The sequence below is a fragment of the Vigna radiata genome, chromosome 10 (assembly GCF_000741045.1).
Source record: "Vigna radiata var. radiata cultivar VC1973A chromosome 10, Vradiata_ver6, whole genome shotgun sequence".
Classification (NCBI taxonomy): Eukaryota; Viridiplantae; Streptophyta; class Magnoliopsida; order Fabales; family Fabaceae; genus Vigna; species Vigna radiata.
The window spans coordinates 3,185,770-3,211,313 of NC_028360.1; the positions used below are offsets into that span (position 1 = coordinate 3,185,770).

General features: G+C 34.7%; 2 protein-coding genes across 5 annotated transcripts; both read left to right on the plus strand.

Moving 5' to 3' along the window:
* The first annotated feature begins 15,858 nt into the window (after positions 1-15,858).
* LOC106775153 lies at positions 15,859-20,007 on the plus strand. Of its 2 annotated transcripts, none has more exons than XM_014662221.2 (9): positions 15,859-15,960; positions 16,349-16,582; positions 16,809-17,040; positions 17,655-17,805; positions 18,096-18,318; positions 18,403-18,494; positions 18,827-18,962; positions 19,159-19,490; positions 19,682-20,007. In XM_014662221.2, exons 1-9 carry the CDS (start codon positions 15,914-15,916, stop codon positions 19,930-19,932), a joined length of 1,698 nt encoding a protein of 565 aa, XP_014517707.1. In that variant the 5' UTR covers positions 15,859-15,913; the 3' UTR covers positions 19,933-20,007. The 2 variants fall into 2 exon arrangements, with proteins under 2 accessions (XP_014517707.1, XP_014517708.1); XM_014662222.2 differs by having other exon boundaries at positions 15,880-15,960; positions 16,467-16,582.
* A 942-nt stretch (positions 20,008-20,949) lies between these two features.
* Positions 20,950-24,879, plus strand: LOC106775987. 3 transcript variants are annotated; one of them, XM_014663262.2, is made up of 4 exons: positions 21,195-21,486; positions 21,767-21,906; positions 22,024-22,990; positions 23,870-24,879. In XM_014663262.2, the coding sequence occupies exons 3-4, from the start codon at positions 22,086-22,088 to the stop codon at positions 24,348-24,350; spliced, it is 1,386 nt and encodes a 461-aa protein (XP_014518748.1). In that variant the 5' UTR covers positions 21,195-21,486; positions 21,767-21,906; positions 22,024-22,085; the 3' UTR covers positions 24,351-24,879. The 3 variants fall into 3 exon arrangements, with proteins under 3 accessions (XP_014518750.1, XP_014518748.1, XP_014518749.1); XM_014663263.2 differs by having other exon boundaries at positions 21,195-21,403; XM_014663264.2 differs by lacking the exons at positions 21,195-21,486; positions 21,767-21,906 and adding an exon at positions 20,950-21,180.
* The last annotated feature ends 665 nt before the right edge of the window (positions 24,880-25,544 follow it).

The following is a 25,544-nucleotide window of genomic DNA, read 5'->3' on the forward strand; positions in this document are numbered from 1 at the left end:
TGGAAGATAGACCAGTAGAGAATGTTGACCGAGCTTCCTTGGTCAATCAGTACTTTGCTAACATCATATTAGGCTATCCGTGCGGTAATGACCATAGGGTCATCCTGGTCAGCATCTGGTGCATGGAAATCTGCGTTGGTGAACGTGATATCCGGCATAGACAAATGGCGACGGCTTACATTGTGGATGCTCTGCAGGTTTCGCAGGTGTCTTTTCCGGGAGGAGGATGACGCCCCTCCACCGGCGAACCCTCCAGAGATCGTGTCAATACGACCTCTTGCTAGTCTATCTTGATCCCTTTTTCGGGAACGGCTCCTCAACCGGTCTCTTGGTCGAATGTTCCTCTCCGGACTTCTTCGACGGGGCTCCTTCCTAGGGGAGTGCCTGGTTCGGTATGTTTCTTCTCGCACGAACTCGTGGAGGTATCCCGCACGGATAAGTCTCTCCAGTTCATCCTTCAATCCTTGACAGCTTTCGGTAGTGTGCCCCTTGTTATTATGGTACCTGTAGACTTTGGTGGGGTCTGCATTTGCGGGCGTACTTAATCTACGTACGAAGATGAGGTTGGCTTGCAGGGCTTTGTCAAATATTCTCTCTCTTGGTGTGTTGAGATTTGTGTAATGGTCATAGCGGGGCCCTAACGGTTCTGGTAGGTTCCTTCGTATGACTTTCGATGGTGGGCCTCTTTCACGAGGGTGCCTTGCCTCTTTTCTGACCTCGTTCGCCGGATTTTCTGAAGCCTGTTTCTTACGAAAGATCCTCTGATCTTCCATCTTGATGTATTCGGTCAATCTTTCCTGAAGCTCTTCCATTGTTTTAGGGTTGTCAGGCGTATAGGTGCTCCGAGACATATCCCGGTTTTAAACAGTTGGGGAGATTGCCGATAATGAAATCGTGGTTTACACCCTTGGCTCGTCTCGCTGCTTCATTGTATCGTTGCACGAACGCTCTTAGAGTCTCATCTTTGCCTTGTTTTATATTAACGAGATCCCAAGGGGTTATCTCATCTTTTCGGTTGATGGCATATTGTTTCTTGAATAGAGTGATGACAGTGCAGAAATTGTCGATTGAATTAGGGGGAAGGGTATAATACCATTCCAGAGCTTCGCCTTTCAAAGACTGAGAAAAGGCTCTGCATTTGACAGGATCGCTGTTGGAGTAGTAAGCCATGGAGTCAATGAAGTTTCTAATGTGGTGCTCGGGTCAGAAGTACCATCGAATCTCTCGATTGAGGGAGGAGGTCTATCGGGCATTTGGGCCTGCATGATAGCATTAGTAAAAGGTAATGGATTAGGAGACCGATCGTTGTGTGGAGGCGTACGTCCGCCTCGTTCGTCATTCTGGCTTCCTTGGGTCTCGGACATCTCATGATTGACATGTCGCGCCTTCAACTGGGCGATTTCTTCGTTTTGTTTACGTTGCATCTCCTGTTGCTGCCGTATAACTTGGGCTTGCTCCTCCATTCGTTTAGCCTGGGTTTGTTGGAATTCCTGTTGTTGTTGTATGGTACTTGCTCTTCCAGTTGTGCTTGCAATTCTCTGATCATATCTGTTTGGTTGGGGATCTTTATGCTCCTCGTGGTCACCATTGGGTTTCTTCAAGTCTCGGCCCCACGGTGGGCACCAAAATGTTTCGGTAGATAATTTTGGGACCGAGACACTGACCTGAATTCTGTTGGATCTCCGTCTTTCTTTGTTCCACACCATACGTCCCTTCAACCGTTCGTTGCGCTCCACTCTCTGATCGAGGGGGGAGTACCTGCACAGGCACTCCGACGCTCAAGTTAGGCGTCTGTAGTAGGATGTTCTCGCCTCTCAGCAAGGCAATGCTCAGAGTGAGAAATTTTAATAGAGAAATCGTTGATGATGAAAGTAGAGACTGGGGTGATTGTAAGCGTAACTTGTTTGGAGTCCGTGGTTCTTTATTTATAGACCTTGAGACGATATAAGATAAACAGAATATAAACAGAATAAAATATTAACAACTTACTTGATTTCAGATAGTAATTTCCCTTATCTCTATCGTTAGATATTATTTGATATTATTTGATTTCCAGTATCTTCAAAAATATATTTTAGCGAGATGGGTTATGAGCCCAGTAATATATATTAGACCCAATAAGACCCAATTGCAGTTTTAGCAACCGGTCATTCAGCTGTCGTAACCGCTCGGTGACCGATCGTATCCCATAGAGTTTTTATTATGCAGCCTAAGTTTATTACCTGAAACGGAAACAAAGCCATACATAGTATATAATTTATGTAAAAACTTTCGGTTAAACAGGAGTTTATAGTAAAAGATCAATCATTTAATAAATGTATATTATATTTATGAATTGATAGATGCAATACTTTATTATTGAACTTAATTGTATATTACAATTGAGTAAATACATTATTAATTATATGCAGAATTCATATTAAAAAATATGTAAAAGTTATACATTAAATAATTAATTAATCCATCATTATTTCCTATGTTTGGGTCACCAGGTTCTTATTCTGTGTATTTTCCAAATTGTAACATATTTATATATTTATATTATGCTACAGGGTTCATTCTTTTTCTTCTATGATAATAAAAAATAATAAAATTATAATTTTTTATAATTATGAAATTAAATATAAACTTTTTAATGATTTTATTCTAAATAGTTTTTATTTATTTTGTGGATAATTTTTTAATTAAAAAATAATTAAGTTTTAAAAAATGATTAAATTTAAATAAACGGTTAAAATTCATAATTTAAAATAGTTTTCATTTAAATTTTAAAATTGGAAGATAAATGTGGATACCCAAAAGAAAATTTCCTTTATATATAGGTATAAATATAGATAAACGGTTAATTTTAAAAAAAATACTAAAATTGATAAAATAAAATTTTAATTTTAAAAGTAAATTTTGAAAAACAAATATGAAAAAATAATCTCTTTTTTATATATAGATTAATCATTAATAAATATATATATATATATATATATATATATATATATATATATATATATATATATATATATATATATATACATGTGTAATACACAAAATCACACATTTTAAATATTACTTAAATAATTTAATTAACATCATTCTATAATCAAATCATTCAACTATTATTGAAAGTTTGACTAATTTCAAAAGACTTATAATCAAATCATTTAACTATTATTGAAAGTTTGACTAATTTCAAAAGACTTATATTGAACTAGATTTAAAGATTTTATTTCTATTATAAAACCATTAACTCACATAAAATTATATTATATTAAAATCGCCCTTGACAAGATAAATTTTATATAAATTGCTTTATATATTTTTCTTTCACATTAATTAAGGTTATAGAAATTTCTATTAACTTTTATCACCTAATATTTTCTTTTTGATGAATCAGATATTAGAGTCAGAATCTTTGTAAGAATCAGAATCATAAAATGGTGTGCAAGTGAACAAATTGCAAGGAATCACTTTCGATCATTCTAGGTATTCATGCTAAGAAAAAGGAATTGTAGAATCATGCAACTCTTGCATTTTAAAAAAGAGAAAACAACTCAATATATATATATATATATATATATATATATATATATACTTATTAATATTGAGTTCTCTTTTATGAAATATTATTTGTTTTTTATAAAAGATAATAAACCTCAAAAATAGGATAAGATAGCATTCTCTTAAAAAAAATATAATATATATGAGTAAAAATTTAGTGCTGCCAAGATAAGTTAGAATCTATGGGTCAATTCGTTCCACTACGGATTCAGATTAGGTTGGATTTGAAGAAAATGTTATTTTTTTACACAGATCAATTTTTAATCCGGTTGAGTCAGGATGAACCCGTAGTGAGTTAGGTTGACTCACCAACTCACCTAATTTCATTTATTTATTAATTAACTTATGTTTCAATATTTATTTAACACTTTTTTATTGTGTTGTAGATGGGGATAAAGAAAAATATGTTTCTAAGAGAGAAAAATATTATGAATTTATCTATTCAAGACTCTAATATTATATATGAATAAGTGACACAAAAATGATTAATTTTATAAACTTATTTGTTCGCTTTTTGTGTTTGGTTTTGGATTACATTTGGATTGTTTGGTACTTTTTTATTTTGAATTATCTGAGTTTAACATCATTTCAAAGTAAAATTTATTTAGATTTGAATTACAAAAAAAATATTTTTTTTTTTAGATTTGAAACAAAAATTATAATTAAGTGAGCAAGTGAGTCAAACTATTTAACCCACCAACTCGTGGTAGGCCGGGTCAGGTTCGAATTTTTGTTGGCTCGCTAATAAACGAACATGATTGAGTTAACTCACTAAGTGACCAACCCGTGATAAGTCGGACCACGTTATCTGTTTTTTACATCACTATAAGTAATTATACACAAAATCACACATTTTAAATATTACTCAAAATGACTTATCCACTTTACGTGAAAATAATATTAAAAATTATAATTAATAAGATTATTAATATTTTACGTAAATAAATACCTAACATTGTTATTATTTATGAAGATGATAATATTTTCTGAGTTTGAAAAACATTTTATCAATGGATAAAAATTGTTTACTTTCGCAAAATTGGAGGACAAACATACTATAGAAACTTTTATAAAGTCCAAAAGTGTATGTAAGCCTTAAAATTATTATAATTTACTATAATTTCAAATTAAAAATATATAATTTTATCGGTTAGATATATTTCTCTCCTTTAAAGTCATATTAAATGATATTCAAATCTTTTTTAGTTTTAAAATTCAAATTGATGAAATTTACATTTTTATTGATTTTCGATCAAATATTTATTTTTCTTATATTGTTAACACCTCATATTTTTAATAAAATATAGCATTTATCTAATTTTATTTAAAAATACATAAAAAATTAAATAAAAGATTAAGAAAATTATAACCAGCTCAAAATATATATATATATATATATATATATATATATATATATATATATATATATATATATATATATATATATTATGATGTTCTTTCCATATTAAATATGGACACTTCACATATTTGTATTTTTTCTAACTTAAGTCTGTTTTTATATATAAAATTTTAAAATAGAACTATTTACTATTTTATTACAATAAAAGAAAATGCTAGTATAACATGATAAAGATGAAGTTTTGATGGTGTACAACTTTGCACAATACAAGATCTAAGAAGATTATTTGAAGAAGTATTATTGTTGAAAGCTTTTGTAATAATCATAGTTGACGTGCTTTTGTTTAGATATGTAATAGGGTTTGATTCCTGTACTCTAGAAGTGATTATTTGTTGTTTAGAATCAAACACAAGATGTTTTAATCGATTAAACCTAGTTATAATCGATTAAAATGATGCTGGCACTGAAAATCCAAGTGGCTCTGGAATAATCGATTAATTCATGCTTTAATAGATTAGCTAATCGATTAAAATCAGGAATAATCAATTAATACTAGTCGTTGGAGGTTTTAGATTTGAAAAACTAGCCATTGTACTCATTTTAATCGATTAACACTAATATTAATCGATTAAATGCGTTAAATGACCAATTTCGAAGAATGGAAGGGCACTGGCTTGAGTCTATAAATTGGCTCATTGTTTCTATCAGAATTAACTCTTCCCTTGCGCTCTAAACATCTGAAATCATTGAGAACAGTGTGTTGTTGCTGAAGCTAAAGAAACTCTTGTCTGCAAAGCTGTGAAATGCTACTGTAGTGACAGAGAAATAGTCGGTTCATCCTTGGAGCATCTAAGGAGGTGCTTAGAAGTGTATCATCCTTCGTGAAGTATTCGAAGGAGGTGGTCATCCTTTGTGAAGACTTAAAGGAGGTATAAGTTCATCTCTTGTGGTTTCAAGAGAGGTGGTTTTCTAAACTCTTACAAATTATTTTTCTGTGTGATTATTATTTGTAATTGTTTTGTGATTAGTGGAAAAAGGTTTATCTTGATTTGAGATAAGCAACTGGACGTAGGATCTTTGTGATTTAAACCAGGATAGAACTACCTGTGCAATTTTTCTCTCTTCCTTACTTTGATAATTTTATTTTAATTATCTGCTTAGTAAGTAAAATTGAGAAAAATAACCAAAAGGCACGAAAAAGTAATATAACCAATTCACCCCCCTCTTGGTTTGGTATTCCACGCTAACCATTCTGCTGTAGCTGCTCTGACAGTTACATTAAACAAACTATACATCAATACCCTTGCCACTTAGATCTGTTCCATTGATTGCTCATCTCTTTCTACTTATATATATATATATATATATATATATATATATATATATATATATATATATATATTAAGTGATCATTCAAAACATACAACAAAACAACAAGTAAACCACACAACAAAGGTAAGCTAATATTAAAAAATAAATGTCATTCATAAAGTAACATATAATACTTTCATATTCAACTAAGCACAACACCTAAACATACTGGACATCAAGACTCAAACATCTAGATACATGCGTTATTGTTGAGCTATGACAAGTTATGCACTTGTAGTAGTGGAACAGTTGGTCCACCCTAAGCTAAGGTAAATCCCCTAGACTAGGACCTCCTATTACTTTCACCACATGTCTCACCCCTCTCTACATGAGAATGAATGACCATTAGAGTGTTAGGATTGTTAGTATTTTGGAGCTTAATTTAGTCTCACATCGCTTAATATTGTGAGATGTTGTTCTATATTTAGCTATATAAGCAACCCTCTGTAAAGCTTGAAAGATACACCAAAACATAAATATACTTCCTAGTGTAGTTGTGAACGTAGGCATTTGTACGATGAACCACATTCAATTCTTGTTTAGTTTATTTCTCTCTTTCCTCTTTTATTGTCTTATTCCTTACAAATCTTCTTGGCTTTTTTTTCTTCAGAATCTCGGTTAAGAGAAGTCATGGGAGCTTTCTTAAAAAGCAGCGTGAGCAATGACAATGACAGAAGGGAAGGTGAAGATTGAGAAATTCGATGGCAGTGACTTCGGGTTCTGGAAGATGCAGATAGAGGACTACCTTTATTAGAAGAAGTTGTATCTACCCTTAAGAGGAGAGAAGCCAGACGACATGGAGTAGTCAGAATGGAAGTTGTTAGATCGACAAACACTTTGTGTGATCCAGCTAGCATTAGCCAAGAATGTTACATTAAACATCGTAAACGAGAAAAAAACTATAGATTTGATGGTGAAGGAAACTATATGATGGCAACCTCCCTAGCTAGGTTGGGCCAAAGCTAGGAGATGTGCATGTAGGGGTGCTTCCTTGGATGAATGGTGCGAAAATGTGGTGGTAAATGGTTCAAGGATGATGACCTAAGGTATGGATGGGTAGACGCTCAAAGCCTCTAGGAGATATGGTGTGGTGGTGTAGTGTTTGGTGGCTCCAAGAGAGGTTAGGCCAACTCAAGTAGGAAGGTGACTAGAAGGGCCTCTAGGGTTTTTCTAGTATTTTTATATATAGTTTTTTAAACACGCATACATTAAAAGTGTATCTAAACCCTTTGCAACAAGCTTAAATGCCAAAACAAACATTAGAAAATCATACAAGTAGAAAACTTCAAAACATGCAGAGTTTGGGAAAAATAGATTGCTTGAGCACCACCGTGGTACAGCTGAGCGCCAAAACTCTTATCTTTCTAGCGTTCAAGCCCTGCTTAGTGCCACTGAGCGCCACACTTGAAGTTCAGAAACTTCAGAATTTGACCTAGATGCACTCAAAACCTATTCAAATGATCAAATTATATCTTTGACAGTAAAATTTATTTAAAAACATGTATCCTTCAAATTTGATACCAATTGGCTTATTTAGTTAGTGACTTGGTTCATTAGATAAACCCAACTATCCAAAAACACATACTTTATATTTGGCATGCTACTAACTAGATTTTAGTGAACTTTTAGCTAAACAAGTCTCAAATGGACCAACAACATACCCTAATGATCTGATTTACGCATCCATGATGGGGGGAAAAGGCCAAAACAAATAACAACTTATCAAGGAGTAATAATGCAGTGGAAAATCAATCCCCCTTCTTGCGAGAATCTGGGAGGAGCACCAGACAAATAGAACAAAAATAGAATTCAAAGGACACAGAGACACCAACAATTTTTAGCATGGAAAACCCCTCAATGCAAGGGTAAAAACCACGAGTCATCCAGACCAAAGAAAAATCCACTATGATCAATAATAGGGTACAAAAGAGTCTCCAATAATAATACCAAATGGTATTTTCAATAAGCCAAATTAACTAAGTACAAATACTTACAAATGAGAACAAAGAAGATGAAAATCCTCTAAAACAGGGCTGCTAGTGCAGGACCGATTTCTCCCAAACTAGACCTCTGATTGACGATCCGAACGGTCAAAATGAAGAACCATATGTCTGGAACCTACTGTCAAAATTCAGCTCGATCCAACGGTTAACGACTTCACAACGTCAAAAACACCAGTGCAGGTTTAGGGTTATGGGGGAATGGCTTTCTCTCTTTCTTTTTCTCTCACTTGGCTTTTGCCTCTCTTCAAATGACTCTCTTGTGCTCTACTAATCTGAACCATCTCATTTTAACCTAATGAGACATAATGGACCACAATATTTGGGCCTATTCTCCACATAGGAAGGGAGCCTAATAACCCAACAAATCTCCCCCTCACAACTATGTGGAGATATCCGCCAAACCGGCGATCTCACAACAAACTTCAAACTTTCCTCTTGGCAATGCCTTGGTCATCATATCAGCACCATTATCATCTGTATGAACTTTAGCTAGTTCCACCAACTTAACATCCAAAACATCACGTATCCAATGATACCTCACAACAATATGTTTGGATTTAGAATGAAAAGTTCGATTCTTACCAAGATGAATAACACTTTGACTGTCACAATACAAAAAGTATTTATCTTGCACAAAACCAAGCTCCTGCAAGAATTTCTTCACCCATAACAACTCCTTGCATGCTTCAGTAAGTGCAATGAATTCTGCCTCAGTAGTAGACAACGCCACACACTTTTGCAACTTTGATTGCCAAGCCAAGGCTCCCCCTACAAACTGAATCAAATAGCCTGAAGTGGACTTTCTGGAATAAATGTCTCCAGCCATATCTGAATCTGAGTAACCCACCAAAGTAGGCTTATCACCTCCAAAACAAAGCCTCAAACCACTAGTACCACGAAGATACCTCAAAATCCATTTCACAGCATTCCAATGCTCTCTACCTGGATTTGACAGAAATCTGCTAACTGTACCAACAGCGTGTGCAATATCAGGCCTTGTACATACCATTGCATACATTAAACTACCCATCGCAGAAGCATAAGGAACTTTGCTCATAGTTATCTTCTCAACCTCATTTGAAGGACTATGTTTAACACTCAACTTAAAATGAGTAGCAAGAGGAGTACTTACAACCTTAGCATTCTCCATTTGGAATCTTTGCAACACCTTCTGAATGTAGTGCTCCTGTGATAGCCAAAGTTTCTTCTCTTTTCTATCACGAGTGATACTTATACCAAGAATCTTCTTAGCAGCTCCCATGTCTTTCATAGCAAATGACTCGCCCAGTTGCTTCTTCAACCTGTCAATTTTGGAAACATCTTTTCAAACAATAAGCATGTCATCAACATATAGCAACAATATAATGAAATCATTCTCAGAAAATTTCCTGACAAAAACACAATGGTCAGAAGTAGTCTTCTTGTAGCCTTGCTCACACATAACAGACTCAAACTTCTTATACCACTGCCTCGGAGCCTACTTTAAACCATATAGGCTTTTTCGTAGCCTACACACATAGTCTTCATTGCCTTCAACAAGAAAAGCATCTGGTTGCTTCATGTAAATTTCTTCCTCCAAATCACCATGAAGGAAGGTTGTCTTCACATCCATCTGCTCAACCTCCAAATCAAGAGTAGCAGCTAAACTTAACACAATTAGGATAGATGTCATTTTCACCACAGGTGAGAAAATCTCATTGAAGTCAACACCCTTTCTTTGTCTAAAGCCTTTCACCACTAATCTGACTTAATATCTGGTAAATGTAGAATTGCTCTCTTGCTTCACCCTAAAGATCCACTTGTTCTCTAAGGCTCTCTTACCCTTAGGCAACTTCACCAAGTCATAAGTGTGATTATCATGTAGAGATTTCATCTCATCCTGCATTGCATCTAACCACTTTTGCTTTTCTTCACTTTCAACGGCCTCCTCATAACATTCAGGTTCTCCCTCATCAGTCAACATCACATACTCATCGGTAGAGTACTTCTTAGAAGGTTGTTTTGGCCTGTCAGATCTTCTGGGTTGAGCTTCAGGTAGCTCAAGTACATCACCAAGGCTCTCATCATGTTCCTCTTCATCAACATTATCAATAGGAACATCCAAGCTATCTCCAACTTGCTGATTATCAATATCACCATTTTGTTCATCATCATGAACATCAATATCCAAATCATTAATAGACAACCGAATTGGATCAACATCAGTCACATTACCGTCTTCCTTAGGAGTAGACTTTTCCACCTTATCAATATCTTCAATAGTTTGATCTTCCATGAATTTCACATCACGGCTTCTAACAACTTTCTTCTCAACGGGGTCATACAACTTGTAGCCAAATTCATCCTGACCAAAACCAATGAAGATGCATTGCCTTGTCTTCACATCCAACTTGGATCTTTCATCCTTCAGAACATGAACAAATGCTTTACAACCGAAGACATGCAAGTGATCATAAGTAACATTCTTGCCAAACCAAATCTTGTCTGGCACCTCAGAGTTCAAAGAAACTGCAGGACTTAGATTAATAACATGCACTGCTGTAAACAATGCCTCACCCTAGAAATGGTTAGGCAATTTTGCTTCAGAAAGCATACACCTAACTCTTTCAATCAATGTCCTATTCATCCTCTCCGCTAAACCATTCAGCTGAGGAGTTTTGGGAGGAGTCTTCTCATGTGCAATACCATATTGTCTACAATAAGCATCAAATGGTCCACAATATTCACCACCGTTGTCAATACGAATGCGCTTCAGCTTCTTGCCCGACTGCCTCTCGACCAAAGCATGGAATTCTTTAAACTTTTCCAACACTTGGTCCTTTCTCTGTAGTGCATAAACCCAAAGCTTCCTGGAACAATCATCAATAAAAGTAACAAAGTAAAGTGCACCACTAAAAAACTTTACCTTCAACGGGCCACAAACATCAGAATGCAGCAATTCAAGCAACTCTGACTTCTTGGACGGAGGATGCTTCGTGAAGGATACTCTGGTTTGTTTACCAGCCATGCAGTGAGAACATTTCTCCAACTCTACATTCTTCAATCTTGAGAGAACATCCTTTTTAGCTAAGCAGTTAAGCCCCTTTTCACTGATGTGCCTAAGCCTTCTGTACCACAAAAATGACTCCATATACACGGCATTCACACTGTCTTTAGCAACCAAAGCTTTTGTCCAGTAAAGCTTGGAGTTTTTCTCCCCTTTAGCCACAATCAAGTTACCTTTGGTGAGTTTCCACTTTCCATAACTAAAATGGTTATCAAATCCACCATCATCAAGTACCTGCACAGAAATCAAGTTAAAGCGAACATCTGGAGCATGTTTAACTCCTCTAAGCAGCAACTGCATCCCCATGTTGGTTTGCAAGTGAACATCACCAACACCAATAACCTTAGACACCCCATCATTACCCATCTTCAATACTCCAAAATCACCAGGTGTATAAGATGTGAAGAACTCCTTCCTGGATGTAACATGCAGTGTAGCACCACTATCAATTATCCACATGCTCTCATCAGATACAAGATTAATAGTGTCATAATCACGAAGACAAATAAGGTCACCACATGTAGTAGTAGTAACACGATCACCATCATCATTATCTCTTTCTCTTTGGTTACCCTTTTTGTCTTTGTTCTCTTTCTTCCACAAAAAACAGTTCTTCTTTATATGCCCTGTTTTGTGACAATAATGACACTCCACATTCTTGTACCGAGACTTGGACTTGCTCCTGCTTTTATCTCTACCACTGTTTTGTTCTTTCTTTTGGCTTCTCCCCCTGTTCTCTGTAATAAGCATTTCTGAATGAGATGAAGTACCCTGTGCCTTCCTTCTCATCTCCTCATTAAGAGCACCACTCTTTGCCATTTGCAAAGAAATATCACCATTAGGGGTAGCACTTATCATGGAAACCCGAAATGTCTCCCACGAATATGATAAAGAGTTTAATAAGAATAAGCCCAATAGATCATCATCAAATTTTATACCCACTCCAGATAATTGATCATAGCGTCCTTCAAATTCGCTCAAGTGATTTGAAACAGGAGTTCCTTCTTTGTACTTCAACTCCACAAAATTTTTCAGCAAGTACAATTTATTAGTCCCTGACTTAGAGGCATACAAGGACTCAAGCTTATCCCATAGGGTTCTTGCATGTGTCTCATTAGCAACAAAATTATAAACATTGTCATCAACAAACTGCCTGATAAATCCACATACCTGTTGATGTTCAAAATCCCATTCTTCATCTAACTTGGATTCTGGCTTATTGGAAGCAAAAACAAGAAGATGAAATTTTTTCACAAATATCAAGTCCTTCATCTTGCCTTTCCATAAGTGATAATTGCCTCCATCATTCACGCAAATTAAACAGTCCCTTAACCAAAGAGCTCCGATGCCACTCTGATGGGGGAAAAGGCCAAAACAAATAACAACTTATCAAGGAGTAATAATGTAGCGGAAAATCAATCCCCCTTCTTGCGAGAATCTGTGAGGAGCACCAAACAAATAGAACAAAAATAGAATCCAAAGGATACAGAGACACCAACAATTTTTAGCGTGGAAAACCCCTCAATGCAAGGGTAAAAACCACAAGTCGTCCAGACCAAGGAAAAATCCACTATGATCAATAATAGGGTATAAAAGAGTCTCCAATAATAATACCAAATGGTATTTTCAATAAGCCAAATTAACTAAGCACAAATGCTTACAAATGAGAACAAAGAAGATGAAAATCCTCCAAAACAGGACTGCTAGTGCGGGGCCAATTTCTCCCAAACTAGTCCTCTGATTGACGATCCGAACGGTCAGAATGAAGAACCATATGTCTGGAACCTACTGCCTTAAAATCAGCTCGATCCAACGGTTAACGACTTTACAGCGTCAAAAACACCAGTGCAGGTTTAGGGTTATGCGGGAATGACTTTCTCTCCTTCTTTTTCTCTCGCTTGGCTTTTGCCTCTCTTCAAATGACTCTCTTGTGCTCTACTAATCTGACCCATCTCATTTTAGGGTGTTACTCCCTACACCTCCACACATCACTTCCTGCACCTCCCCATTCCTCTTTTGCCCTTAAATTAAACCGATATCAACTTCCGTCGACGTAAATGGACCTCCGTTGAAGAGACAAACCGATATTGATGTGCGTCCACGAACGTTGACATCCATCCTTGAGGAAATCGGCTTTGGGTATTTGTGATAGGGTTAGCATTTTTGGGTTTGGGAAATCGGCTTCTGCCAAGTTAGCATTTGTGATAGTAAACTGTCATTTTATAAACTGTTGTTGAGTTGTGTATACAAGTTAACGAGATGCGAAATAAGCATCTGGGGGTGTTATATTATACCATTATTTACCAAAATTATTTTTGATGTTGAAAATATTCAACTTTGGTAGTAACGCAATGATGAATGTTATTTGGATGTTTTATGAAGCATAATTTTAAAACCAATCGTTTAGAGGATAAAGAGAATCGTTTTTAATTTTGATGCTGACACGTTTAACAAAGGAGAGGAAGAGAGAAAGTAGTTAAGAATGGAGGGGTAGGGTTCTCTACAGAGAAAGAGAAAAATGAGAGAAAGAGAAGAATGAAGGGGTGTAAGGAAATTTAGGGTTTTAAAAAGGATAAAAAATTAAATGGTAAAGTTTAAATTAATTTAGGATATTTTTGGAATAAAATAAATATTGAGGAGGTGTAGGTCAGATTGGGAAGGTGGAGGGATCATTATCCCTCATTTTATCCTAATGAGACATAATGGACCACATTATTTGGGCCTATTCTCCGCATAGGAAAGGAGCCCAATAACCCAATCCAATCATTTCTTCAAAATTCCACCTATCAAAATCCCTCTTTTTAGACCAAAACTTGCATACCACGTTCCCTATTTACTACCTCTTATAAATGTAAGTTTATCGCTATAATTCTATAAAGAAAAATAATTCACTATAATATAAAAAATTAATGTGATTTTAATATTGTTATCATTTTTATTTATTATATTTGTATAAAAAAAGAAATTTTATTATAATTTAAAGAATGAAAATAAATACTTCATTTTATATCATTGCTGTAATTTTTTAAATATTTTAAAAAGATGAAGTAATTGATATTGAAACGTTAAAAAAACAGATAATTGAAATAGGTAAATGGTCCTTCTATTGTCATCTTAGAGGAATCATTAAATCACAAAAGTTTAGTAGAAAGTGAATACAAAGTTGAGAAACTTAAAATTTAATGAAAGAAAAACAAAACAACATATATAATAGTCATAGTTATTAAAATATTAATATTTTAACCTTTTTTTTAATAGTAGAACGGATTAAAAAAACCTAATTTTTGATTTTCAACCTCTAAACCCATTATACTGATAAATATGAGATATAATGATGTAACAATAAATAGAATTATAATTTATTTTTCCTCATATTGAACAGTAGTCATAAAAAACATAGAAGAAATTGAAACAATTTATTTAAATTTCCACAGGTAAGTTGTATTAGAAAGCCGGAGGAGGTTCTTGACTTATGCAGCAACATAGATTTATGCCTTGAGTAGTACACAGACCACCAAACTGTTTAAACCCTAAACCTACACAATAATTGAAACAAGCTTTTCCATCTGGACAATGCCCTTCCTTATGACAAACTACGTTCGCCGATCCTGAAATCATTACAATTTCATTACAAAATGCATGCAAAATCACAACTTAATATGCTTTCTGTTCATCATAACTTTACCTGAACTCAAAACCAAAGCAATACACAGAATTCCAAACATACAATTCAGACTCATTCTTCTGGACATCATTTTGCTCATATCAGATTCTCTTCTCTCGCTTTTTATGCTTATATCTATACTCACTATGTGTATATATATAGAATAAGAGCAGGGAAGATAATAATTCCTAATTATTATTTTATTTAATGAAATTTACGTAAAATATTTCAGTCAATCAGCAAAGAAGCGTTACTTGTAAATAGTATCATTGATAATCAATGCAATACATAATAAATAAATAAGTATATCTTACTTCTATAAATAACTACATTATTTATTATTATGATGGAAGGAAAATTATCATTTTCAAAAATAATAAATTAATAAATAAATATATTTAATGAGGAAAGAGATTAGAGTGGGGTAGTTTTAAAAAAATATTATTTAAGTTTTTGTAAAATATAAAAAATGTGTAAGTCCACATGTTAGTAAAAAATAAAAAATTAATTTAAAATAGTCGGATCTTACTTTATACCCCTTATTTTTTTTAGGTTTTTAAAATAGTTTTCTTAACAGTGACTTTTTGAAATGTTAATTTAAAAAAAAAAAATTGGAAAGTAATTTCCTAAAATGTAATCTCTAAAATGTTAAAATTTTAATTCCGGAAAGTTTATAATGGAAATTATTTGTTTAAAAATTAGGGAATCAGTTATCTTTAACAGAACAGAACAACAACCTTTATACTATGTGAGAGTGTACATTAATAATGTTGGGAGGTGTAAACAACAATTTATTTTGAATTTAATATCTGAGTGGAGGCCCAAAATGTCATAACTAGCCCACAGAAAAAAACACGCGCATTATCTGTTCTTCGCATTAAGTGTTAAGGTTTGATCCTAGGAGGAAGAGGTAGACGATGAAAGGTTCATGTCTTCTTCCTTCGCACTCTTTCACCGGAATCAGGTTTTCTTTCTGCTCTTTCCATGCTTAAGTTGTGTTTGTGCTAATGCTCTGCTTCTCCCAACTATGCTACTTCCGTTCCTTGCCACTTCTTTCTTCGCTGCTATGAATCACCTTAGGATAACAACTTCAATTTTATTAATTGAAACTTGTGCACTTTACTAACTCAAAACATACAAATAATGAAAGAAATGAATATTGTTCAGTGCAGAATGGTGTCTTTTAACAATTCAGGTGAGTTTTGGGCTAGGATACATGTTTAATCTGTGAGTGCAAATAATGGTTTCTGGTCATTTTATCCTCATTTCTTTGGTTGTCGACTCTTCGTTTTGAGTACATTTACAGTAATTTGTTGTGGTTTGGTTTAATGCCTTCTGCTCTATATTATTAGGACAAGCAAAGAGCTTCCGCATATGCTATCATTGTGTGAGTTGAAAAGCATATCATGCTTCTCTGTTTGTAATCAAAAGCAAAATTACAGTCAAAAGCTTTACATTATTCCAATTCAGACTGCTTCTGTTCGGGTCTGCATCTCAAGATCTTCAGTTGGGTCATTGGAATGTGGTGGGACAGGCCCGCATAGTGATGCTTATTCAGGATTTTCAGCTCCAAATGACCATCAGCGGTGGGTATTGGTTCAAATAATATTGTCTGTTCCCTTTCTTCTACTGTTTATGCTTGTTGCATTTTGAAGTATTTCCAAATTTCAATTTTGTTCCTTAATTTTCTTACCAATACATTGGAAATTTATCGTCTAAGGATACAGCATCTTTGTTCCATCTTTATTACTTAAATTGTTCGTTTTTCTAATTGACAATGTCCCTTGGCTTTGGAAATTTCACATTCTACAGAATTGGCAGTTTAGAAAGAGAATTGGAAGAATTATTTGATGAAGTGAAAAGAATGATCAGGATGGGAAATAAAAGTGATGCTATAGACCTGCTAACTGCGAATTACGAAGCAGTCAAAGAGAGCCTGAATGCAGGTACTAAAGGCATAGAAGAAGCTGCAATTTTGGATGTTATAGCACTAGGTTACATGGCTGTTGGAGACTTAAAATTTGTTGGATCTTTGTTGGATCTGGTATTTTCCCCTTTCCTTCTGTTCTTGTTCATTCTTTTGTCATTTTCATACCTTATCTAATTAGGTAAATTAAATTATGTCTGCATGGTATGTCATTAGTTGAAATCTCAGATTCTGCATGACTTTTTTAGTGTTCTAGAGTATGACTTCGGCATACCAATTTATGAAGAACTGACACCACCAGATTTTACTATAATGAGATGGTGTAAGAGTACAATGAAGAAGTCAATTGTCGGTTTATTTTTGTTTTCTAACATGAGTTAATTAACTTTTCATGATTTCTGGAGCTAGAATGAATAAATGGTCATTGCTCACCAAAAATGCATGCAGTTAAATTATCTTCTATCACTCTTCTTGGCTGACATTCTTGCATGAGGCTATTTGTTTCCATTAGCGGGGTTAGTGGATACTAATTTTATATTGGTATCACATGGTTGATTCCCTTGTACTGAAATAGTTTCCTGTGTATGTCTTAGTTTGTATATACCCAGATGAAAATCGAAAATAATTAAGTTTCTCATTTCTTCTGAAATGCTAAAGTGTTACATTTGCACACCTCTTTCTGTTGTTCCCTTTTCTGCGGAGTGCATTCTTATATTTTCATTTATGGCCAGATGAAAGAAATTGTTGACAATTTGAAGGATGATGCACCTCGTCTGGATTCAATACTTATGCATATGGGAAGTATGTATGCAACATTGAACATGTTTGAAAAATCATTGGACACCTATCAGAGGGCTGTCTACATTATGGAGGGGACCTACGGTGAGAACAATTTTCAGTTAGTAATGTTAGTTTTATATAGTACTTGATTTTATTTACCTGTTGTGAAGGACTATGAATGTGGTTATGTTGTGTTGCTTATCTGTTTGATTAGAAATCTGGAGCTATTTTCTTGAGATTTTTTAGTTGTGCGTGTCTAGTTAGAAGTTATTTTTAACCATTTCAATCTCCAGATACCTTAGCTGAAATTATCTGCCGTGAAGCCAACTTTGCTTTGAAATTGGCTTGTCAAAATGTTGATATTCTCAATAATATAATGTCTTCTTTTATAGGTAAGGATAGTACTTTACTTATCACACCTTATTTGGGTATGGCAAAAGTTCTTGGCTCTTTCGGAAAAGCAACAAAAGCAATAAAGATTTACCAGCGTGTGATCACTCTTTTGGGATCAAGTAGAGGTGCCCAAAGTAAGGATTTGGTCGTACCTTTACTTAGCCTCGGCAATCTTTTACTCAAAGAAGGGAAAGCCAATGATGCTGAAACTCATTTTACTAGGTTAATTTAGTTTCTCCTTCCATACCCAGTGCATTATTGACTCTGCTTTCTTCTATATTACTTATATTTTTGTTTGGTTTCTAGAGTTCTCGACATATACACTAAATTATATGGACAAAATGATGGAAGAATTGGAATTGCTATCAGTTCCCTAGCCCGTGTTAAGAGTGCCCAAGGTAACTTTGGAACTTGCACATACAATTTATTTGTTCTTGTATATCCCATTTATATTTATATCCCTTTATTTTGCTTTCTCTCCGTGTCGCACAATCAACTTAGTGTTGATTTGAATTTCTTTTATGTATGGTGTATCCGCATAAGTGGTGGAAACACCTACATTCAAATTTATTTGGTCTCAAGTTATATATGGAAATTACTTTGCTGTTGTTATTTATTATTTAGATGTAAACGCACACATGGTCCTTGGTTTCTTTTTTTTTAATTTTGTTTTGGAATTGGAGAGTTGAAACCTATCTGCTTATTGATGTGAGTACGATAAATTTTGCAGGGAAATCAGATGAAGCAATACAATTGTTTAAACGTGCTATTCAGGTCATGAAGGATTCAAATTACTTGTCACCAGATGACAGTATATTGGAAAAGATGAGGGTGGATCTAGCTGAATTACTTCATGTCGCTGGGAGGTAAGCTTCCCTATCACCTTTTGTTTCTATATAGATGGTTTTGCTATGTAACCCTCCTAAAATCTCCTCTCTAAAAAGCCAAAAAAATAAAAATAAATAGAAAGGAAGCAAGGAAGAAAGCATAAAGGAAAACAAGATTAAAACGCCAAAGCTGGTTGGTTTTCAATTGAAGCTTTTTGTTTTGTTTAATTCAAAGAGGACAAGAAGGCAGAGAGCTATTAGAGGAGTGTTTGTGGATCACTGAGAAGCACAAAGGAAAGGAGCACCCAATCCTGGTGACACACATGATAAACCTTGCAACTTCGTATTCACGGTCAAAGAATTATGCAGATGCCGAGCACCTGTTGAGAAGAAGCTTGCAAATCATGATAAAGCAGAAGGGAACTGATGACCAGTCCATCAGCTTTCCTATGTTACATCTCGCAGTTACACTCTACCATTTGAAAAATGATGAAGAAGCAGAGAAACTTGCCCTGGAGGTTTTACGCATCCGTGAGAAGGCCTTTGGAAAAAATTCCCTTCCTGTTGGTAAGCCTTCCCTTACTTCATTGAAAGCCTGGTCAGGCTCAAATTAATATGATCAAGTTACTCATTATTCAATTCATTCAATTAATTGTGTTGCATTTATCTGATGATCGTAGTAATACAATTCTTGCACCAAAGGGGAATTTTAATCTTTTGGGATGAAATTGATATTTACCATATGTTATGCATGGCAGGGGAGGCTTTGGATTGTTTGGTGTCTATTCAAACCAGACTTGGTAAGGATGACAGTGAATTACTCGGGTTGCTTAGAAGGATCCTGAATATCCAAGAAAGAGAATTTGGATATGAAAGTGAGGAGATTTTGGTTACGCTGAAAAAAATTGTATACTACTTGGATAAATTAGGGAAAAAAGATGAAAAGCTTACCCTTCACAGAAGACTGTCTGTGCTTAGGAAAAAGTATAATCAGATGGTTAATTATTAAGGGGTATTATGTGATGATTATGATTATTTTTTGTTTATTTTTCCTTCGTGCTTGAAATGTTTTTCCAAGTGCTTCCATGTTGCTTTCAGGTTGTGAGAGGAACGTATACGGATGGCTAATCCCTAATACAAGAGAACAAAGCATAAATGCTTCTTTTTGGAGCTTAATCAACATTCACATAATTCAAACTCTCCGAAAAAAAGAGTTTAACTGTGTAGTGTGAAACAATTTTACTCCATCTAATTACAAATTATTGTCGATATATTGAAGTAATTGATAAGAATGCGTTTGATTTAGAGAACTTAACAGATTTTTTGAAGATGAATTTGACTCTTAAAATGCAAAAAGTAGGTGAGGAGTGTGGAGATAAAGTCCTGAGTGGATGTTGTCCTATACGAGAGTGACGTGCAACTAATTAAATGGTTAGGATGTAAATCTAAGCATCGTTTTCTTGATTAGGAAAAATGGATAACTGATTAAATAAAATTATTGAAATCAGTGGGTAGGTGATAATGATCACATTTTCTGAAAAGGGAACAGAAATAAGAAAAAGTAATGACATAAATAATTGTGGTACATTTATAGAGAAAAAGTATTTAAGGCCTTAAAATGTAAATATATTTAATATTTAATATTTAATATTTAATGCTTACCATAAAAAGATAAAAGTTAATTAAAAATGTTGCAAGAGGAATTAAAATTATTTACAAGAACTAAGCAAAATATTTTCAAAGAAGAGTCACAAGGGGCTGCGCAGGTGTCACAGTTAGAAGCCTTTGTAAACTGCGTTGAGAACGATGTTGGCACAGTTTCCGAGAAAATCTGGACACTTGGACACGTGAGAGAATAAAGAAGTTATGCAGAAAAATACAATTTTTATGTTTTTAGTTTGATTTAATAATTTTAAAATCAATTATATAATTATAAAAAGATTGAATCATGATAATAGTAGAAAAAGCAAATGTATTTATTGAGGGCACACCAATTGATGTTAGAGAGAGATTGGAATAGAAGGATGAGGGAACAATAATTCAAAAAGCATGGGATGGGAGTGTGACAAGGGAACAAAAAAGGAAGATATTTAGGAGCATGGGTGTAAATAACACAATTATTGATACTCTTCTTGTTTTCCTTTGACATCAGTATTACTCGTAAATGCAAAACACGCACCCTCTTGGACAGGTGTACAAGCAAAGTCTCAAACATGTTTCGGTGTTACAAGGAAGTTCGTTTCTGATTATAATCAAGGCAAGTTCTCTCTTTTTTTCTCTCTCTCTGTCCTTTAATCACTTAACTGAATATTCTTGTCCTTGCTTCTTTGGGATCTCATGTAGTTTGTACTGTCCAGTTTCGCTGGACCTTTTATCTTCTTTTGTTGAGATTTATGCCAGATACATCTTTTTTGTTTCCCTTTCATGGGGTTTCATAGTTTGGGGGTGTAACTGGCAAGAGAATTCCAGAAAGTTGACATGTACGTGATGTTCTGTCTCAGACACTCAGTTCTTCCAGAAATTTTAAGTGGAATTCTGCACACCCAAAATCGACATGTTCCTTGTCTGTCAATTAACCACCTAAAGTTTTTTTTTTTTTTTTAACGGTTGCATTGGTTATTTTACTTAGCAAAATCTACTTAATGATTTGGGGTTTTCATGACTCCATTTTAAGGTTCTTTGAAAATTAGTTTTCTTGCAACTTAGGTCTTTCTGGAAAAGTTTGCTCTTGTTGGATTTCTTTTTCACTCATAAATTTTTGTTGAGTCATTGACCTTTTGTTTTTCTAGCTTTCCTGCTTGACTGGCGTTTGAAGATGAATGTTCTTTCTCTGTTAATGACAGGGAAATAGAAATATGATTAATAATCAACATTCTACAATGATTTTTGTGGGGATTTTGGCAACAATTTTTAGAGCTGGTGGACCTACTTTTCCCGTGTTTCTTCTGCTATCACATACCTTTTCAGCTAAATTGAAAGATTGGTAATTTGTTGGTCTTGTACAGTATATATTTAACATTTCTTTGAGATTTTAGTTTGCAACCTATGTAGTTTGTATGTAATGTTTTAATGTTTGGAGTTTGTTTTACTGAATCAACAGATGCTGGATCCCTCAAAAGTTGCCTCTTAAAAAGGTCATCTTTAAGACACTAGTCGTAAGCAATGGCGTCAGCAGAAGGGAAGGCACCTTATGCAGCTAAGTGTTTTACTCAAGATTTCCGGATTCCCCTAAATACTTCGGATCATCCTTCACCAGTTTCAAAAAGATTAGTATCTGATTGGGTTCCTTGTGATTCTACTAATGACCACATTCATGCCAATTCAGTTTGCATGCCCCATGATCTGAATTCTGATAAACTACCAGAAATGAAATGGTGGCTACATGTGAAGAGTGATTTGGGTGATGAAACAAATTATACATGTCAACATCTGGATTCCTACGAGTCTGAATTTGGTGCATTCTATGGTGAATTGCTTAATAGAAGTGTCAAGAGTGGGACAGATCAATTGGTCAAAGACTTCGATACTTTTTCTGATTTGGAAAGTGATAATTTATCTGCAGAGCACCCGCGGCATGTCTCTCCTACGTGTATGAAAAACAGCAATACAAGAATGCCAAAATTTGAGGCTTCACTGAATACTGATTTAAATCGTACTCCTAAGAAGAAAGATCAGGGGGAACTATGTTTTTCAGACAGTCGTTTTATGGATTGTGATATTTCCAATTTCTTGGTCTCTGAACAAGTTAAGATGACATCATCTGATTTAGAATCACATTTGATGGCAGATGAGGAAACTGGCCCTTGGTGGCGCACTGCTGGAAAAGATGAATTGGCTTCCTTGGTTGCTCGGAAGTCACTTGATCATATTGAGAATTGTGATCTCCCTCATCCCCAAACTAAGCATGTTAGTCAGAGGCCTCCCTACCCTAAAGGTGTTGACCATGATAAGATTCTACCATCATCTTTGAATCGTAAAACCGAGTCTGGTTCTTCTGATGCAGATGGTTATACAACGGGAATATCCACTTCTGACTGCTCATTTCAGGACTCAAGCAAGCTTTCCAGGTAATAGACAGCGGCATACTTTACAATTTTTTATTTGTTTTCTGCAATCTCTGCCATGATGGTCAGTCAATTTTGTAAGATATTTGATGTTTTCTCGTGTTTAAAATATTGAACATCCTAATAGGGTTAAGGATTGTTATTTATAGATGCTAACTACATTGAGGTACCTTGTATGTATGCTGTTTCCAATGCAGTAGGGACTGAAGCTAGTTATCTGTTCGAAACTATACATATTTCATCAAGATAGTACACATTTCTTTATATATCAGATAAGGATCGTGAAGATGTCATCCCATAATTACTTATGTGGACAGGTTTTAGATTTTTTCTTTTATTTCGACGGATGTTTGGCTCTGACTGATTGCCCTTACCGATTTCAAAGTAGTTTTAGTTATCCATCTCATGTTATCGGGGAATTTGATGATATACAAATTTAACTGAATTTAATACTTTTTTTGTATCTGATAACCAACTAATTGTATGAATGTATAGAGCTACCAACATGGGTAGAAAATATCATATTTTTGTGAATTTAATTCAACAAAAAAAGCAATGATGGTTTTGCCTAAGCTTTTAAAAATATATGTAAATGCTCTCCTTTCAAGCTATATTTCGATCCTTGAAGGACATGTTTTATCTTATGACCTTGAAAGATGTGCACTGACGCTCTATTCTTGGAAATTTACGATACAATGATAGAACATAATTGTTGTAGTGGATGTATTGAATTCCTGCTCGTGCAACACGGTTTCATTACTAAAACACACACTTGGTGATTTTTTTTTTGGAATTTTTTCTTACAACTTTTATACTGTCGTGTTGAAATTTCGTGATTATTCTATGATCAATTTATTAATAAATTATGCTTCTTATGTTCAGTTTCATCCAGAGCACAGATTCTAGTTCAAGCAACAAAGGATGCCACACAAATTCTGAGAACAGTAGCATGTCTGAGCTATTGAAAGCATTGTGTTACTCTCAAACAAGAGCAAGAGAGGCTGAGAAAGCAGCACAGCGAGCTTACAGCGAGAAGGAGCACATCCTGAGTCTCTTTTTTCGACAGGCATCACAGCTCTTTGCTTACAAGCAGTGGCTCAACATGCTGCAGCTGGAGAACCTCTGCCTGCAACTCCGAAACAAAAACCAGTCATTGATAAATCTCTTTCCAGCATCCTTACCCTGGTCCCCGTGTAGGGGAATGCTGCTTAAGAAGAGTCATGACAGAGCTGGGAAGCGGAAGAATAGTAACAGAAGATGTGGGATTACAAAGTGTGTTGTTGCTTTTGCGGTGGGAATAGGCCTTGCCGGTGCTGGCTTGCTTCTCGGTTGGACCATGGGATGGATGTTTCCACCGTTATAAATTCCATCTTGGTTAAGTTCATGCTTCCGTTATGCTTTTCTGGAATTAGAGTTCTGTTGTGCAGAAAAGATTCACATGAGTGGATATACAATGTTATCCATGGTTTCCATGCCTACATTTGTGCATATTCCTCATACATTTGCGACCATTAGTTGTATATATTCAAGAACATATAGTGTAGAAAGATCCACATCCACCTATTAGGGAAAGGCTTAGTCGTGGTTGTAGTGCAAAAAGAATACGTTTACTAGATATGTATAAAGTTTGCTTTAAGTACCAAATGTACTTAGTTACTTGAAATATGTAAACAGTCAAAATAGTTAGTCAGGTCTGTGGGTCATAGATGGATGTCATTCCCATATTAGGTGCTTGATCTGTTTATCTCTCACTTTGTTGTGTATCTCTTCATCCTTTAGCTTTCAATTCTTCTATAGCTCCTCTTATTATTCTTCTGGTTTTTTATTTGTATCTTCCTCTTTTCTTCCAATCCTATTCTTGTATTTGCAAATGCAGTCCCTAATTCTTTTTCTGTGATTTGAGAATAGTCTTTGACCTATCTTATCAACTTGATCTTCAAGGAGAGTTACGGTTATACCCATTAATATCTTTTCTTACACATGTGAACTGACCAACTAAGATAAACATTTTGAAACCAGTGATCTTCCGGTGATAATGATGTAGTTACCAATGTTGTTAGAGGGGTTTCACTGTACTTTCTGTAACTTGCACCATCACTAATAAGTTTTGCCATGTTGCATGAAAGTTTCCCTTTCTCCATGTCTGAAGATTATTCACTATCTTCACAAAATATTATTTGAAAACTTTTATTTAAAGCAATAATTGGTTAGAACAAATTTTTATCGAATAACTACGATGACAATTACAGTGGCATCGAAATGGATTGTAGATATGAAGAAATGGTTTCATTGTACAAGCATATGCAACCTTACCCATTGATTAGTAGGTAATTAGTCTGAAATACGATTGATTCAGTTCAATGCTGCAATTGCAACACAACGTAATGACCGATGCAGGATGAGGTTTAATGGATGGTGTTGAATGTTCTCATGAGTCGTGCACCCTTTCATGTTTAACCGCAAAATTTGCCACTATCTTCAACAGGTGAATATAAAAAGTTGTACAAATTTACTTAATCCACGAGTTAATTTCATTTGATACATAAACTTACTTGAT